The 17,285-nt window shown below is 41.7% G+C and overlaps 1 protein-coding gene across 2 annotated transcripts; it reads left to right on the top strand.

Annotated features, from left to right (window-relative positions):
- The first annotated feature begins 1,750 nt into the window (after positions 1-1,750).
- Positions 1,751-16,556, top strand: C1S (complement C1s). 2 transcript variants are annotated; one of them, XM_036761346.1, is made up of 12 exons: positions 1,751-2,013; positions 2,797-2,920; positions 5,494-5,698; positions 5,892-6,069; positions 6,764-6,889; positions 7,445-7,644; positions 8,904-9,057; positions 10,076-10,191; positions 10,554-10,632; positions 11,099-11,227; positions 12,627-12,701; positions 15,283-16,556. In XM_036761346.1, exons 2-12 carry the CDS (start codon positions 2,880-2,882, stop codon positions 16,080-16,082), a joined length of 2,103 nt encoding a protein of 700 aa, XP_036617241.1. In that variant the 5' UTR covers positions 1,751-2,013; positions 2,797-2,879; the 3' UTR covers positions 16,083-16,556. The 2 variants fall into 2 exon arrangements, with proteins under 2 accessions (XP_036617241.1, XP_036617242.1); XM_036761347.1 differs by having other exon boundaries at positions 2,800-2,920.
- Positions 16,557-17,285: the final 729 nt, after the last annotated feature.

Raw genomic sequence — 17,285 nt, forward strand, 5'->3', positions numbered from 1 at the left:
TTCGTCTTTTAGGTCTATAGGATTTCATATTGTTCATAAGTGTGTGTATTGATGGGGAGTAAAACCATCTTTGCAGAAGTTTTTGTACTTTTTTGTGTTTTGACCATGGGGTAATAGTAATAGTAATATCATTTCCCATGCTAGGTGGTTCTGTACCAGTCTTCCTGCCTGAAACCTCCCCAGAACTTACAGGCCCCTGGGAAAAAATGATCTACTGTAGTTCTTCCTTCGATTTCTTCAACACCACTAAGTCTGGTGCTTTGCCTTGATGTTTATTGGACTCTTTGTGGATGGATGTTGTACTGCTTCCTCCTCCTCTGCCATCTTTGTCAGAATCTGCCACTATCTTTTGATGGAAATTACAATGATGATGATAGGTTATCTTTTTATGATTTTGAAATCTTTTAATGAATACTTAGTAGTCTTTTGTATCTTGAGTTTTTGTCTTTTGTGGTAGAAGACATAACTGTCCTACCCCTGATATCTATTGATTATCTTTTCCTGAGAATGGACTCTGTTGATGCCTTTTGGGAATACCTTAGATATGATCTGTTTTTGTTTTGTTTTCAGACATTTTCTAACATTGTAGAACTCTGGAGTGAGGAATAATGATACAGAGAGTGTGAGAAAAGCTTAGCTCTCTCTGTAGGGTCAGATGGCCCCCAGAATGAATCTCAGGTCTGTGCAAAACCAGATTTGGGGCTCCCTTTCTAGGAGGAGACCTGCTGGGCTATGGATGACATCTCCCTTTGATATAACTAACAGCAGCCAAGGTAAATTGTGGTCATTATAATTTATATAAATGTTTACAATGGTGTCAAATCTCATGAGCTAGTTAGTGACTCAGTGGCTAGAACACTGGGCCTAGAGTCAGGAAGACCTGAGTTAAAATCCAGCCTCGTACATATGCTAGCTGCATGACCTTGGGCAAGTCACTTAACCTGTTTGCCTCAGTTTCCTCAACTGTAAAATGGGGATTAACAACAATTATCTTGCAGAGTTGTTGTGAGGATTGAATGAGATATTTATAAAGTGCTTAGCACAGTGCCTGGCAGATGGTAGGTGATATATCAATACATATTCCTTTCCCTTCCTTCCTCTTCTTTCATGCTAGAAGAAGTCTTGGCTTGGGTGCTTGCTGAAGTATGGCAGGTACATAGGTGCCATTCAAACCTGGAGGTGAAAAGAGAAACAGTGAGCTCTCATTCTGATGAAAAGAATGATTACAGGTGAAAGAAGAGGAAGGCTTTAACTTCTCTGACATGTGTAGACAGCTCTGATGGGGGGGAAGAGCCCTGAAAAATATAGTCATAGGTTCCCTTTTTCCTTTCTCTTAACTAGAATGTTTTCTGCATGACTTGAAGCTTCTAATCAGTCACAAGCACCAGAATGAGGCCTGTGTCCACCCTGATACCCAGCAACCCATCTTGCTTTAATAAAAGTAAAAAGAAATTCTGAACTAGGTTTTGGTGAATATCCTTTCTAGTATATAGCTGAATTGGACCATGGGAGAGAAAACTATTTATTATGGGCTGGGCTTGACTCCTCGTTCCCCTCCTTTTCCCACAAACCACGTGATTTCCCCCAAACTACATGCAAATGCATTTTGTTACACCCCCTTTGGCTGGGAAGAGAGGATTGCACAATAACAAAATTCCCCCCCACCTTTTAAAAAAAATCTGTGTCCTCCATGCAGACCTCAATAAAGGAGCTTGGGCCAAGGATGGAGTGGGCAGTGCCTGTTCCAAAAGCAGAGGGAGCTCTAAGATCAAGACTGAATCCTTTTCTTCCTGCTCCATGGTCTCCCAGCCCCTCCTTGTGTAGCTCAGGGAATTTGAGAACTAGGCACATTGTGGGGGAATGGTAGAAACAGGACACAGAAGGACAGAGAGGCCGGCTGAGAGAGCACTAAGCTCCCTGATTGCCCTCTGTATTCGTCTGCACATGCCTTCCAGGATGCCTACTTGCAGGAGTAAGGGAAACTGATCTGTTCTTCCCCATCAGCTCCAGAAGGTAAAAACCTTAAAAACAAATGATAGGAACTCCAATATGGAGAATACCTCCAATTGGATGGTTTGGAAGGAAAATACTAAAAAAATTGAAACAAGAAATGAGAGAGAACCTTGTTCTCATTCCTTCTTCCACAATTTCTTTTGGTTACTTTGCCATTTTTCCTTCCCTGTCTACCTATCCAGCTCCATTTCCATCCAAGACATGGGAGGCAAGGTTTTTGTTTTTTGTTTGTCTAATGCTGTTTTTCCACTTGGCTGCCTTTCACCAACAGATTAGCAGAGAGGGCTGGGGTAAATTTTAAGGTGTCCTTTATTTCGATCCTGAAGGAATCAACAGTGATACGTATCATTAGAATTCCATAATTAAATATAGTGAAGAGAGATGGTCTAATGTGAGAAAGTGAATCAAGGAGTCAAAAATCCAGGGAGAACATGCTCCAGATGCCTCATGATAAAGGGACTTTTTTTTAAACTTGGGTAGGGGTAAATGTGTGCTGTGAGGGCATAGAGGATGAGGAAAGTAATAAAACTTGAGCCAGAGTAACAGAAAAGCTGAAGAATAGAGAGAAAAGCTGAACTGATTAATAGATATTGCTTAGGAGAGAGTGATCTCAATCTTAGCAGTCAAGCTGGGAGAAGGAAGAAACAAAAGGTGACAGAAGGAAAAGTCTAGAATTAAAGAGGTGGAAGGTGGGTAAAATATAGGTAGTATGCGTGGTAGAACCTGAATGTTGGTGTCAATATGAAAGTGTCATTGAACTCCAGGTGACTCTCATTCCTAAAGCAGGTTCACTCACTCAAATACAGTGAAACCTATCTCTTCTCTGAGCTCCAAAGTCCAGAGGTGGAGAGAACCAGAGCAGAGAGATGTCTAGCTTCTCAGGACCTGTCAAATCAACAGGCATATGGTGAGTGGTCAAGAAGTCCTACTTCGGTCCTGCTTGTGTCCTTCCTGTCTCCTCTGGGAGCTTGTCCCATTGCTAGTTCTCTCACGCTTACTCTGTCCGTCTTTCTCCTTCCCTCTCTTTCTATCCTTCCTCTTCCCCTCCCTGATTTTGCTATCCTCCTCTCTCTACCTCTTCTCTGTCTTCCTCTTTTCTCCTCCCTCTCTTTACCTCCCCTCATCTCTTCAGTTTCTTCATATCTTCTCCTTTCCTGGGACCTACAAACACTCCTAGGATCCCTTATAGGTTCTCAAAGTGGGTGATACTGCCCTCCGGAGGGTGCTGGAATGATCCAGGGGGGTGGTAGTAGCCTCGGGTGCAATTAGGGGGTGTTGAATAAAAATAAGGAGGTGGTAGGAGCATAAGGAAAGAAGACAAAAAAAGAAATTTTTGAAAAACTGTTTGTATGTGCTTATCTGTTGTGTAACAAAGTTAAAGTTCTGGTGATTACATTATTTTCCAAATAAACATGCAAAATGCAAGTTATAACTAATCAGTGGTCCAGTCTGCCAACAGGTCTTAACAAGCAAGTGTTGGCAGGTGAGCATGCTGTGCTTTGTCAGGAAGTCCAGCAGTATCAGCAGGAATATATGCATGTAATGACTTGTTTACAGTACTATACAGTTACATGATGCAATATTGCATCATCAAAATTTCAATGCAGGAGAAAAGCCACAAATTTACAATAATTATTAAATTTAAGATGATCATTTAAAAATATTTTATATTTTTTGAAATGTCATAAATTTCAAAAAAAAAATTGTTGAAAGGTTAAAGATTTCAAAGGGGCACTGAGTAATTTTTTTCTTTTTTAAAGGGAGCAGTAGGCCAAATAATCTTGGGAACTTCTGCAACAGTTCAGTTCAATAAATATGTATTAAGTAACTACTTCTTGCCAAACACTACTAGATGCTGGTGGTATGAATGTCTATTCCCTATTCTCAAGGAGTTTGTATTTTATAGATTCTATTAACTGTGGTATAGAAACTATGGTAGAGAAAAGTCCTGGATTTGGAATAAGATGACAGGTTTAAATCCCTGGTTTATTATTACTCCTTCTATGACTTTAGACAAGTTAATTAACCTCTCTGGACCTCAGTTTCCTCATCTGTAAAATGTGAAGGACCTTTAAGTTTTCTCTCCAGTTCTCAGTCTATGATCCTATGATCTGAAAAGCTGTGTCAATAGCTAGTCCTGCTGTAGATAGATGCTCCTTCACAATCCTCTGGCTCCCCAGTCTGTAACTCCCTTCTCTGTTCATCACTACTCTATATGTGTTGTCTTTCCAGTCGGAGTGTAAGCTCCTTTAGGGTGGGAGCTTTTGTATTTGTATCCCTAGCCCTTGCCATGGGGCAGATTGCTGGGCCTGGAGTTAGGGAGACTCCTCTTTGTGAGTCTAAATCCAGCCTCAGGCACTTACTAGCTGTGTGACCCTGGGCAAGTAACTTAATCCTGTTTGCCTCCGTTTCTTCACCTGTAAAATGAGCTGGAGAAGGAAATGGCAAACTACTCCAGTATCTTTGTTGAGAAAACCCCAAATGAGGCCACAAAGCATCAGACATGATTGAACAACAAATACTTACCATGCAGTGCTTAATAAATATATTTCATTTGGAGTCAGAGGAATTACTTATGTGACCTTTTATTTTTGGAAGAGGTTCTGGATCTATGACTGAATTGATCTAAGGTGATCCTGGTGAGGAAACTCAACTGATGCTGAGTGGTGCCTGTCATGAAATTTATAATCTTAGAGGGGCAGCTAGGTGGCACAGTGGATAGAGCGCATCAGCCCTGGAGTCAGGAGGCCTTAGTTTAAATCCAGCAAGTCACTTAACCCCAACTGACTCCAAAAAAAAAAAGTAAATTTATAATCATAGAGTTTCCTGGGGACTTATCCAAGGTCATATAGTCTACATATATCAGAGACAGGACTTGACCTCACTTTATGCCAACTCATAGGCTGTCACTTTATTCATTATGCCACACTAACTTCAGGTGACCTTGTCCTTCAGAAATATGTAGTACACCCTGATGCTTTTATATCCCTCCTAGTCACCACAGCCTTCCCTCTCTCAAATGAACTTATATCTACTTGTATCAAGGTCTAGGATCATAGGATCACAGGATTATAAATATACAGCTCTGAGAGAGTACAGTAGCCATCTAGTTCATCCCATTCATTTCATATAACCTGGGTCCTTGTTATAGTAGAGTATAAGATCTTGGAGGGCAAAGACTATTTTGTTTTTGTACTTATATTTTCTGTGCCTTGCTCATAATGACCACTTAAATGTTTGTTGAATTGAATATAGGGTCTGAATTTTACTCTTACCATTCCCTTGAGAGAGCCTGATCTTGCCACAAGTCACTAGAAATGCTAAGGGGTCTTGACTATGACGTATTTTCTCTGACATTTTCTCCTTTCTGACATAAGGCTGGCTATCCTTGTCTTTTCCCTGTTCCCTGTGACATTACCTGCTTCCTTATTATTCTCAAGATAAAATTCACAGTGCCAACCCCTCTGTGCCTTTTTCTAGGTGTGTTGTCTTGTTTGCATTCCTGACATGGGCTGAGGACACCTCCATGTATGGGGAAATTTTGTCCCCTAACTACCCACAGGCATACCCCAATAATGCACAGAAGACCTGGAACATCACAGTTCCTGATGGGTATGGCATCCGTCTCTATTTCACTCATCTGGACATGGAATTGTCAGCCAACTGCGAGTATGATTCAGTGAAGGTATTGTATAGGTACAGAAGGACCTGAGACTAAGGGCTTGGAGCAGGGAAGTAGAGGGAGGGATTGTAAAATGGAGACACCTTGTGGGAAAGGAAATCTGGTTCTTCTTCCTTCTTTCCCTTTATTTTGAGTCCTTATATCTCAGATCATTTTCTATTCTTTGGTTCCCTAGTTCTTTTGAATTCTCTCATAGATCGTGTCAGGAGACCTTGTGGAAGGGGTACTCTGTGGGCAGAAGAGTAGCAAGAACCCCAGTTCTCCAATAGTGAAAGAGTACCATGTCCCATATAACAGCCTCCAAGTGATCTTTGAGTCAGACTTCTCAAATGAAGAGCGTTTCACAGGATTTGCTGCTTACTATGTTGCCGTGGGTATGGCCAAATATCTCCCCATCAGTGTCTTGTTATAACGTTCCAACTTAAGTGTCTAAATTATGAATGAACTAATAACAAGTTCATGAATCGGGATTCTATTCATAATTTTTATAAAGGAAAATCATTAATTAGTTCCACCTCCATTACTCCTATTAGTACATAAAAGTCTTGAATTAGCTTGGGTTTCTGCTGTGAGACATGAGTTTGACATTCAAACACACTTGTGAAGTTCTAATATATTTTCATATAAGATACTCTTCTTTGAGGCATTTAAAAGTTTCATTAAATCAAATAAAGTATTATTTTATCACACTAATAAATTTGCTAATTGTATTTTCTTACTACAGACTGTAACAGGGCATCTGATCTTTATGGTGTCGTCTTTAGTGTTATATACTTCTCCCTGAGATATATTTGGGACCTAAAGACCTCAGACATTGTAAACTCATTCATCACTGTGCTACATTTGTTCCTAGCCCTAGGGGACTTGATAGTATGAATTAAGATGGGGCAGTAGTTTTCAGACTGAGGAGCTCATGACAGCATCAAAGAGCATGTAAAGTAGTTCTGCAATATCTCTTCCTGCTATGCAGGGTTAGACACTAACCCTAATCTTGTAGATTTTAGTTAAACCTCATTCTTTTATATAGATCTCCATTCCCAACTTCCATCCTGTCCTACCTATTTTCAGATATAAATGAATGCACGGACTTTGAAGACGCCCCCTGTAGTCATTTCTGCAACAACTATATTGGTGGTTACTTCTGCTCCTGCCCTCCAGAGTACTTCCTCCATGATGACATGAAAAATTGTGGAGGTGAGCCATTCATCCATCCATCTATCCATCCATCCATCCATCCATCCATCCATCCATCCATCCATCCATCCATCCATTCAACAATGGTAGTCACCTGGGATGCAGGATTATATGAAGCATGAGTGAGGACGTTTGTTTGCACCACAGCGTACCCCTTATAGTTAACCTGGATTTTGGGGTGTGTGTGTGTGTGTATTCTAATTTCTAAGTACTTGTAGGGAGGCAACACCCTAGGGTAAACAAGGCCAAGGGAGAAAGTTAGAATATTACCTAAGGGAGAACCTTCAAACGTGGGGTGGTTCAGGCCCTTGAAAGATTCTCCCCTTATCATAGGCAGATTATTCAGGACCTCATTATGGTTTGGCATCTTTAATGAGGATTGTGACTCTAGCTGATGATGTGCTATCAGGAAATTAATGAATATAGATCCTAATTAGGGGCATGGATTTGTTTTGAATGGAAGGTGATCAACTGATAAAAGTAAGATTAATAGAAGATGAGAAGATTTCCTTCCATTCTGCTGATTTCCTCCTTTCTTCCTTCTCTCTTTTGAAGTGAATTGCAGTGGGAATATATTTACTGATCTAACTGGGGAGATTACCAGTCCTAACTATCCCAGTTTATACCCTGAGAACTCCCGTTGTGACTATCGAGTGATTTTGGAGAAGGGCTTCCACGTGGTGGTGACTATTAAGAGAGAAGATTTTGATGTGGAAGCGGCCGATTCAGAAGGATACTGTCCGGACAGCCTGCTTGTGCGTGGTGAATGACTACTTTTGTTCTCCTTCCATGCAGGATTGCCCCCTTGAAAACAGAGCCTTCCTTCCTTCAGTTTTTTTCTTGCATCTTTTTCTTTCATTCTCTTCCTCTTTTACATTGTAGCAAGTGTACTCCCAGCTTGAAAAGCCAGCCAGGCCAGCTACATGTCCTCCTCAGGACTTTGGAGGGTCTCCTGAAGGTATTGGGGAGTCTCTTCACTACTGTCACTGGCTCAATAACACCCCCCCCGCCCCGACAAATTGCCCATGACTATTAAGTGTCCAGTTCCATTTAACCACTTAACACCAATCAGATTTTTGAAGGGGATATTCATTTAAAAGACAAAAGTACAAATGAGTATGTTCCCCCCCATACCACAAGGACATACTCTTTCCCGAACCACCTCGGTTTCTGGGGAAAGTGGGCTCACAGCATATTTTCTATATGATATTCATTGTTCCCACCGAGTTCCCATCCAGATGAGTCACTGCTGCTAGATTAGACTTCGTCTCAGGTACTGCTAAGTTAAGTCCTAGAGTTTACTTTTGAAGATCACGGCTTGCTCTGTGGGGTGTTGATGCTGGACTTGCCACAAAACCTAGATGCCAGGATGCCCAGATGCCTTTCATGACCTCTCACAAAACTGGAATCTCCAGTTTCCTCATCTAAAACAGAAAAGTACAAATGCTAAAGCAAAAGATCAAGGCCCATTTCATGGGACCACATCTAGGCCTGGGGTGGGAGGGAGACCCAAAGCCTCTCTCCTCACAGCAGTTTCTCTCACTGGGCAGTCAGCAAAGCCCTCAAAGCAAGGGAGAACAGCTGAAGAGAAAGTAGCCTAAGAGAAAAATGAGCCTGGGTCTCCATTCCCTTGTACCTTTTGGAGGATCTCCAAATTCCAGCTACCTAATCAAGCAGTCAGATATTTATTAGGTGCCTACCGTGCGACAGACATTCTGCTAAGCACTGGGGGTACAAAAAGAGGCAAAAGACTGCCAAAACTAATTCTAACCACATATTTAGCCAAATAGAACTAGTTACAGACTTCCTCCCCATGCTTATGTCTTTCCAAGGGACTTCCATTATAAATTATCCCAAGTCTCCCAGGAGCAGGCTTCCTAGCCTCTTCTAAGAGAGTGTAGCGAGTAGCATAAACTCTATTACACCATGTTTAATTTTTTTATGCCTTACTCTGCTTCGTTTCCTTCTTTCCTTTCTGTCTCCTGACTTAGTCTCATTTATTTTTTTCTCTCAGTTAACTGCAGGAGGTCAACAGTTTGGGCCCTACTGTGGTAATGGATTTCCTGGGCAGCAAATAATTGAAACCAAAGACAATGTTCTTGATATCATCTTCCAGACTGATGAAACAGGGCAAAAAAAGGGCTGGAAACTCCGTTACTATGGAGATCGTGAGTAGCCATGGAAGCTGTTCCTATGGGTGCTTGCATCCAAGTAACATTCCTATGCCAGATACCTGAGGAATAGATATATAGACATATAGACACATTTATAGGGAGAAATGTATAGACAGACACATCATTACATTGGATGCTGAAAGGATATAAAGCCTGAAGTGGATTAAGGAGTAACCTCCAAAAAGTGTAGTCTTTCTCTCAAATCCTCAAAAATTGTTTAATTCTTGTGGGAGTTCCAAACTCCTGAAGTGATCCTGGAAATGCCTCAATATCCAGTAGTTCTCCTACTCAGGTATGCCTACCTGTCGGCTTATGCCTTTTGTTTGTATTCTGGATGAAAGATCATGGGAAATGAAACCAAACTATGAGGAGCCTTTGGAGAGTGATGCTAGATTCTCTTAGACAGTTACCCATTTGACACGTCAGGTACCAGAAAAGAGGAATGGTGGGTACATGAGAGAGAACAGATGATGGGGGGATATAATAGCAGAATTTTATAGAAGAACATAGACATTGAAATTATACTTAATGTTGGATGAATTAAGGCAGGAAGTCAGGCACCTAAGTGTTTATGGAATAGAATTGAGCTGTTGGATTAGATTGCTTTATTAGCTAAGATGGTAGAAAGACAAATTGCATGGATTGGATTCACAAAGTGATGTTTGGTTATTAGACAGATAACAAGGTGATAATGACAGGCAATATGGAGCCCATTCCTTCCTGTGCCGCTTAATAGACTGTGTGTCCTCTGTCAAATCACTAACCTCTATGGGCCTCAGTTTCATCATCTGCAACAGGGGAAATATAATAGAACACTACCTTTGGAGGTAATGAGTTGTAAAAAAAGTATTTCATAGTTGTGGACTATGGCTCCCTTTAATTGCTGCAGAAGTATATTTTTATTAAATAAAGCAAATAGATGAGAGAAATGTGTCATTTTAAAGACAGGCGATTCTCAAACCTTTTGTTCATTGATGTTTTCTTTTCTCTTGCCATCATTTTCCTCCTAAAGCAATGCCATGTCCTAAAGAATTCACAGCCAACTCTGTTCAGGATCCTGTAAAGGCCACATATGTGTATAAGGACACTGTGAAGATAACTTGTCTGGAAGGGTTTGAAGTGGTGGAGGTAAGCTGCTTTCGAGGGGCTGTCCCTTGTCCCCTTCCCTCCATTCAAGGCAGTCACTACCAAGTCTTTTCCAAGTGTTAAGCCTCCACAGCTGTTTCTAAAGAAGGCATAGACATTTCTTTTACAGCTGGGGCAGCCCAAGCATGCTTCCTCTGGGTATTTAAGCTCTCCTTGGGAGAGACTGAGCTCCCCCTACTTCTGCTGCTCCTTTGTTTATTTAGCATTCCATTCTCTGACTTCAGATGGAAATCAACTGATCTGGGCTGCTTTGGGTCTCTTCTTGTTAAAAGGATGGGACTCCTTCTGGTACTCTGACTTCCCCACATCCCTCCTAGTTAATGGTTGTTTTTGTTATTCTTTAGGGAAAAGTCAGCTCAACATCCTTCTATTCTTCTTGTCAAAGTAATGGGCAGTGGAGTAATTCCAACCTAAAATGCAAACGTAGGTGATGGAGTGGGATATTCTCCAAAATGGGACCGAGGGTATATAACTGCTTTCTCTCAGATTAGAAGAGGAGATGGATTGGTTTTAGGCATCTAGACACAGAGACTTTATTGGGCTATAGGACAGAACTGACCCTAGGCTAGGTGAAACACAGAAGGGCAATGGGATTGTCATGAGTATCCGTTTCTACTACCCCAGCACATCGCAAGCAAGAGAGAGAGAGACATTTAATAGGGTAATGATTATTTGGGCGGCAAGGTTTTATTCTTCAGTGGGGCTAGCATAAGGAAAACCAGATAGGATATCCACATGATAGGAGAATAGGGAAGGCTCATCTCAGAGATATTTGAAGACTTCAAAAGGCAGTGCAGTCTGTGGGATGGAGGGGTAGAGTTGGTGTCATGACTATTGCTGGGGGAGGGAGACTACCCTGATGACCCTCGTCCTGACTTTCCCTTTGTAGCGGTGGACTGCGGCTCTCCCGAACCCATTAAAAATGGGGCAGCAGACAATACAGAAGATACCTTGTTTGGGGCTGTGACTCAATATACCTGCAGTGAACCATATTATTACATGAAGACTGAAGGAACTGGTAGGTTTTTCCTTTGGGATAGAAGTAGTAAAAATGAAGACATTAAAGGTAGGTTTTTCTTGGAATTGAAAGGGCAGAGGGGAGGCATAGGGATATAGGGGATGAGGCACTAGGTTGGAGATCAAGACGTGGGTTAAAATCAAACCTCAGATAGTTGCTAGCTGTGTGACCCAGAGCAAGTTACTTAACCTCTCTCTGCCTCAGTTTCTTTATCTGTAAAATGAGGGGGTCAGACTTGGTGAGCTCATAGGTTCCTTCCAGCTACAAATCTGCGATCTTTCAATCCTGTGAGTTCTTGACTATGTCGCTGTTTTCTCCACTGTCTTAGAATATAATTCTTATTTAGGAACAATCAGTTGGTCAAGTCAAAGTAAACATTTATTAAGTGACTACTGCACGCAAGACTTTGTGCTAAGCTTTGGGGATATAAAAAAAGGCAAAGGTGTTGTCTGCCCTCGAGGAGTTTACAATAGGGGGAGGCAGCACGCAAACAACTTTGTGCAAACAATAGAAATTGAAGATAATCAATGGAGAGGAGGTATTAGCATTAAGGGATATCAGGAAGTGCTTCACACAGAAGCTGAGATTTTAGTTGGGACTTGAAGGAAGCTTTTTTAAGGAGTTTAGGTGGTACAGCTAGGAGACACAGTGGATAGGCACTGGAGTCAGGGGGACCTGAGTTCAAATCCAGCCTCAGACGCTTACTAGCTATGTGACCCTGGGCAGGTCACTTAACCCCCATTGCCTCCCCCTCAAAAAAGTTTAGGCACAAAAGGCAAAAGAACTGGAGTCCTTCAGATCAGTTCAAAGACTCATAGAAGTATAGAATCTTAGAATTCTAAGGGAACTTGGAGTTTTCTAGTCCAGCTTCCTACTTGGAATACGAATCTGTTCTTATAATATTCTTGACGTCATTAATCATATTCTGATTAAGTTGTTTGATGTGAAGCCCAAGGATATATAGACAAATGCCTATGACTGCAAACCACCCTTACTCTTGACTGAAAAGCCCTTTTTGCAGGACAGTCTGGTCTTTGCAGTTCTTTATGTAGCGTAACATGAGACACAAAACATCTGACTACCTTTTCCCCTTTTGCATCAAGTATGATCACAGCCTTCATCACAATGCAATGCCTCCCCTTCTTCTTTCCCTCCCCTATGATCCGCATCTGGCTGTAGGAATACTGACTGGTATGTCAGGGGAAAATCTCCAATCACTTTCCTTTCCTGAGCCCAGAGTCTGCAGAAGGTTGAATGTCTAGACTCTAGACCTTCCTCTTGTGGGGCCAGGTGCTTGTGCTGTGGTCCTTGTCTTTATAATGCCTACCCCATAGGGAGCCTGGAGCTTTAATGAGGAGATTCGGTATTGACACGGCTCTGCCTTCCTTGTTGGTTTTAGGGGAATATCGTTGTGCTGCCAATGGGACCTGGGTGAACGAGGTGCTGGGCATGGAGCTGCCTCAATGTGTGGCAGGTAAAAGAGTGCTGGGGATGGGGAATAACTGTGCTGAAAAGTAAGATGGTGGGTGGAGGGAGGATGGAAGAATTGAGCCCTAGCACAGCTTACTTGAAGAAACTGCAAAGTGTCTCATGGCTCCAGGGATTCTCTCATGTTCTGTCTGTGACTTCTGTTTGGAAAAATGAGCCTGTTGGTGCTACAATGAATTATCACCTGGGAGAGAAAGTCTAGAAACTTTGGGACCATGAGAGTCTGGCCCAGTGACATGCTGACTGTGTTAGGCTGTGAGAATTCCGGTGCTTCTGGGGAGGGTCAGAGTAAATGGGTCTATGGGAGTCACAGTGGTCCATATAGTGGAAAGTGTGCTGGATCTGAAGTCAGAGAATGGAAGGAAAAGGTAGAAAATTAGCATTTATAAAGCACCTACTATGGGCCAGGCATTGTGCTAAGAGCTTTTTACAAATACCATCTCATCCGATCCTCATAAGAACTGTTCAAGGTAGGTGCTATTGTGAACTCCATTTCACAGTTGAAGAATCTGAGGCAAATAGAGGTTAAGTGGACTTGGGTTCAAATCCTGATCCTGATGTTTATACTATCTTGTGCGACGTTGAACAAGTTCAGTTCACTTCTCTGGTCTCAGTTTCCTCACCTGTACAAAGAAGGGGTTGGACTAGATGGCCTCTGTGGTCCTTCCCAGATCTAAATCTATGATGTCACCTAGTAAGGGTGAGTGTTGGAATCAAAATCAAGATTAGAGCTGGTATTACAAGTTTGGCAAGAGTTGTTAACTTTTTGTGTCATGGACCCCTTTGGCAGACTGGGAAAGTCAAAATTTATATTTCATTATAAAGCCAAATGGAAAAGCATTTTGAAATACACAAAATACTAGAAGTACAAGGGAAATTATTTTGGAATGCTATTATTTTGGAATAGAGATATAATTTTTCCCATCCAAGTTTATAGATGGCAGTCTAAGTACCCCTGGATAAAGATTCAGAGCTAGCAACTGAAATGTAAAGGTACAAGGAAGCCATAATCAAATACTAGATCAGGTGGACAGGCTAATTTTTCCACAGAAAATCTAGGTGTAAACACACATGATAAGATTGTTAAGGATGGAACTCTGGGCCATAGGTCTTACTGATGCTTCTTGGGTCTTTCTTAGCATTAGAGATATGCTATACCCAAAGCTCAATTACTTATATCCTCCTTCCCTGCCTCCATGTCTGGGTGTCCAATTCTAGCACCTAGTTCCCCCTTTCCCTTCTATTCCCTTATCCCTTCTATCTATGTCTCTACACACTTGAAACCATAAAAATACTAGGTTTATTTGCAAAGGAAAAGGAAATATACAAATCCATGGACAATTCGACAGGGTCAGGCAATTATGTGTAAATATGTGTAAAGTCAATATACATAAACTTAGACCGAGTAGTACCTGAGTTTTCTAGCTCAATCTCAATTAAAGCTCCCTTCGAGGAATAGTATGACCCATGAGCTTCTTTAGGTCAGAAGCCCTATACCACAGCTATGGACTCCCTTTGTGGCCCCAAACTAAAATTTTGTCTATATTCACAAAATAAATATTTCTCATTCCCCTAGCCAATTTTGGGATTTACCTACCTTGACTTTATGGAGCAAGCTCATTTGTTCATTCTTCCCTTCTTAACTTTTCATCCTTTATTTAACTGATTTTTAAAAACATAATTTCCCAGTACTGTCTCCTTCCCATAGACACCTTCTCTTGTAACAGAAAACTATATAGTTAAGCACGTTGTCTACAATGAATAACGTGTGCCTCATTTCAAACTTAGAGTCCACTACCCATGGGCCAAGAGAAGAAAAGGTCTTATTTCATCTTTGCTTAATTCTTCCAATCCTAGACTCACTTTCACCCAATCAGGAAGCATCTTAATTATTGTTTGGTGGGGTCATTACTTTTATTATCCATGTCACATATTACTTAGCTAGCTTACTGTACTTTTTCATGACTCAGAGTGAAGGAGGGGCTAGAAATAACTATCATAAAATTATTTCCTATCAGAATAATTCAGCCTTACAAGCTACCTACCCCCAAATTCCACAGCAGTGATTAAATTGCTTTCTTATGCAGAAGGAACCGGGGGTAAAGGACAGCTGCCTCCAGCTAGGCTAGGGAGGGAAGGGCTTAGATGTAGGCCATCAGCTGAAATCAAATGGGGCTCCTGGTGCAGTGAGTAGAAGGTAAAGGGACTGTATTTCCCAGCAATCAATAGGAAATGGGGCAACAAGGGGGTGTGGGCAGAGAAAAGATAAGCCAGTTCTTCCCTCTTCATCACATCATCTAAGCTGAGCCATGGTTTTGGCAGAGAAACCAACCTATAGTCAAGAGTGATCAGGAGCCAGCGCCTTTCTCTTTACCCAGTTGTTGGTGGGAGTAATTCATAGTACTTTCAGTTTGTGTGAAACCCTGTCTACCTGAGGAAAAGGATAAAATATAGGGTCTGAAAAGTCTTCATTATAGGCTGGTAATAGGATGAGAGTGCTTGGGCTTCAGTTTGAGGCCAATATCTTTTTAATAATGTACTTTGCTAACTTATTCTTTGTTCTCTAGTCTGTGGAGTTCGCAATCAGAAATCTGTAGGAGCCGGGAGGATTTTTGGGGGCGAAGAGACAGATATTAGCAGTTTCCCTTGGCAAGTTTTCTTTCAGAACCCAAGAGCTGGTGGAGCCCTCATTGATGAAAACTGGGTGTTAACCGCTGCCCATGTGTTAGAGAGCAACTCCAACCCTATTATGTACATGGGAACCACCGGGGTTCGTAATGTAGCTCTACAGAAGGCCCAGATGCTCCTTGCTGATCGTGTCTTTATCCATCCGGGCTGGAAGCCTGTTGGTGAGCGACAGACAAGGACAAATTTTGACAATGACATTGCGCTGGTGCGCCTAAAGGACCCAGTGAAATTGGGGCCTAATGTTTCTCCCATATGCCTGCCAGACAGTTCACCGGACTATGACCTCAACTTTGGGACCCTGGGGCTGATCTCAGGCTGGGGCCGATCAAACGAACGTAATGTTGTTGCTAGACTTAGAATGGCAAGTTTACCTGTGGTTCCCCTGGAAAAGTGTCAATCAGTAGAGAGTGAAGACCCCAGAGTAGATATCAGGACCTTCCGTTTTACCAATAACATGATTTGTGCTGGAGGAGAGAAAGGGAGTGATAGTTGTGATGGGGACAGTGGTGGGGCCTTTGCTGTACAGGTCCCTAATGAAGAGAACACCAAATTCTATGTGGCTGGCCTGGTGTCCTGGGGACCCAAATGTGGTACTTATGGGATCTACACTAAAGTAAAGAATTACATTTCCTGGATTGAGAAGACCATGCAGGAAAATAGGATTTCTGATCAGGATTAATCCATTCTTACATCACCCACATCTCTTGGATCATCATAACCAGACTGCTGTCTTCCACTGTTTCACTGTGACTACAGGGAGTGAGAGTCAGAGAGACTGAAATGTTTGTGGTGGGGGTGGATCATGTTTTGGCTCTGAAATATTCATCAGAATGTATTCCTCTGTTGTAATGGCACCTGATTGGTGATATTCAACTATATATTCCATTATGACTATTCTTATCTTTGGAGACCTCTTTCTATTGGTTTATATCATTCCTTTGATGGCCGCCTAATCCTACCACCATGAGGAACATCCCAGAAAGAGCTCTTACTTCTAGTCCTTCCCAGTTATTACAGCTCTGTTGGTTAACAGTGACTGATGTAGACACTGTTTACCTCCCCTGCCCACCTCTTCCCTCCACTCGAAGTTATATTTAATGAATCATTTTTAACATCCAGTAATTAACCACAATAAAGTGTAATTTCACCCAAACTCAGGTGTTCCCTCATTTTTTCACAAAGACTCAGAATTAGGATCATAGAACCACAGTGGATTTGAAGGAGAGGGGGGATAATTGACAGGAAGTCAGGCACTTATTTACTTTTCCAGGAATTTAATCAGCCACTTAATAATATTGTTCCTTGAGATCACACTTTACAGAGCATTGTACTAAGTAGAGAAGGGGGAGGTAAAAGAATATCCCCCTTTCCAAAATTTGATGGAGAAATTTAAAGGGTGATCCCAAATCAGGGTTCAAAGTTTCTGTGTTTTGGGGAGCAGAGTCAAGATGGTGGCTGGAAAACAGAGTTTCTGTGATAAAGGCTTTAAAAAAATATTTTGAAAGTTTTATTGGAAGCCTATAGAGACATACATTCATTGACAGATGGGGTGAGATGGTGATCACCTTTAAGGAACATTATGTATAAGTGGAGGTAAAAAAAAAAAAAGGAGGATGTGGATCCACATTGCATGGTGTGTGCCTATGGAGGTCAGAGTACAGCTGGTCTGATGATGTCGCGATGGAGCTATAAAGGAGACAGGTTTTTTTTTTTCTCTTCCAAAAAAAAGTATTTCAGGAAGAAAAAGTATCTGGGATAGTCTGCATGTCCTGATTGAGAGTGAGGGAGCTATGGGAAGTCTCTTTTTTTAATTCACATTTTTATCGTGAAATTGAATAGCTTTACTTTTTGGAGCAGTTTCCTTTTGGGGGCGGGGAGGGGG

Source organism: Trichosurus vulpecula, chromosome 5, assembly GCF_011100635.1.
Source record: "Trichosurus vulpecula isolate mTriVul1 chromosome 5, mTriVul1.pri, whole genome shotgun sequence".
In the NCBI taxonomy this organism is placed as follows: Eukaryota; Metazoa; Chordata; class Mammalia; order Diprotodontia; family Phalangeridae; genus Trichosurus; species Trichosurus vulpecula.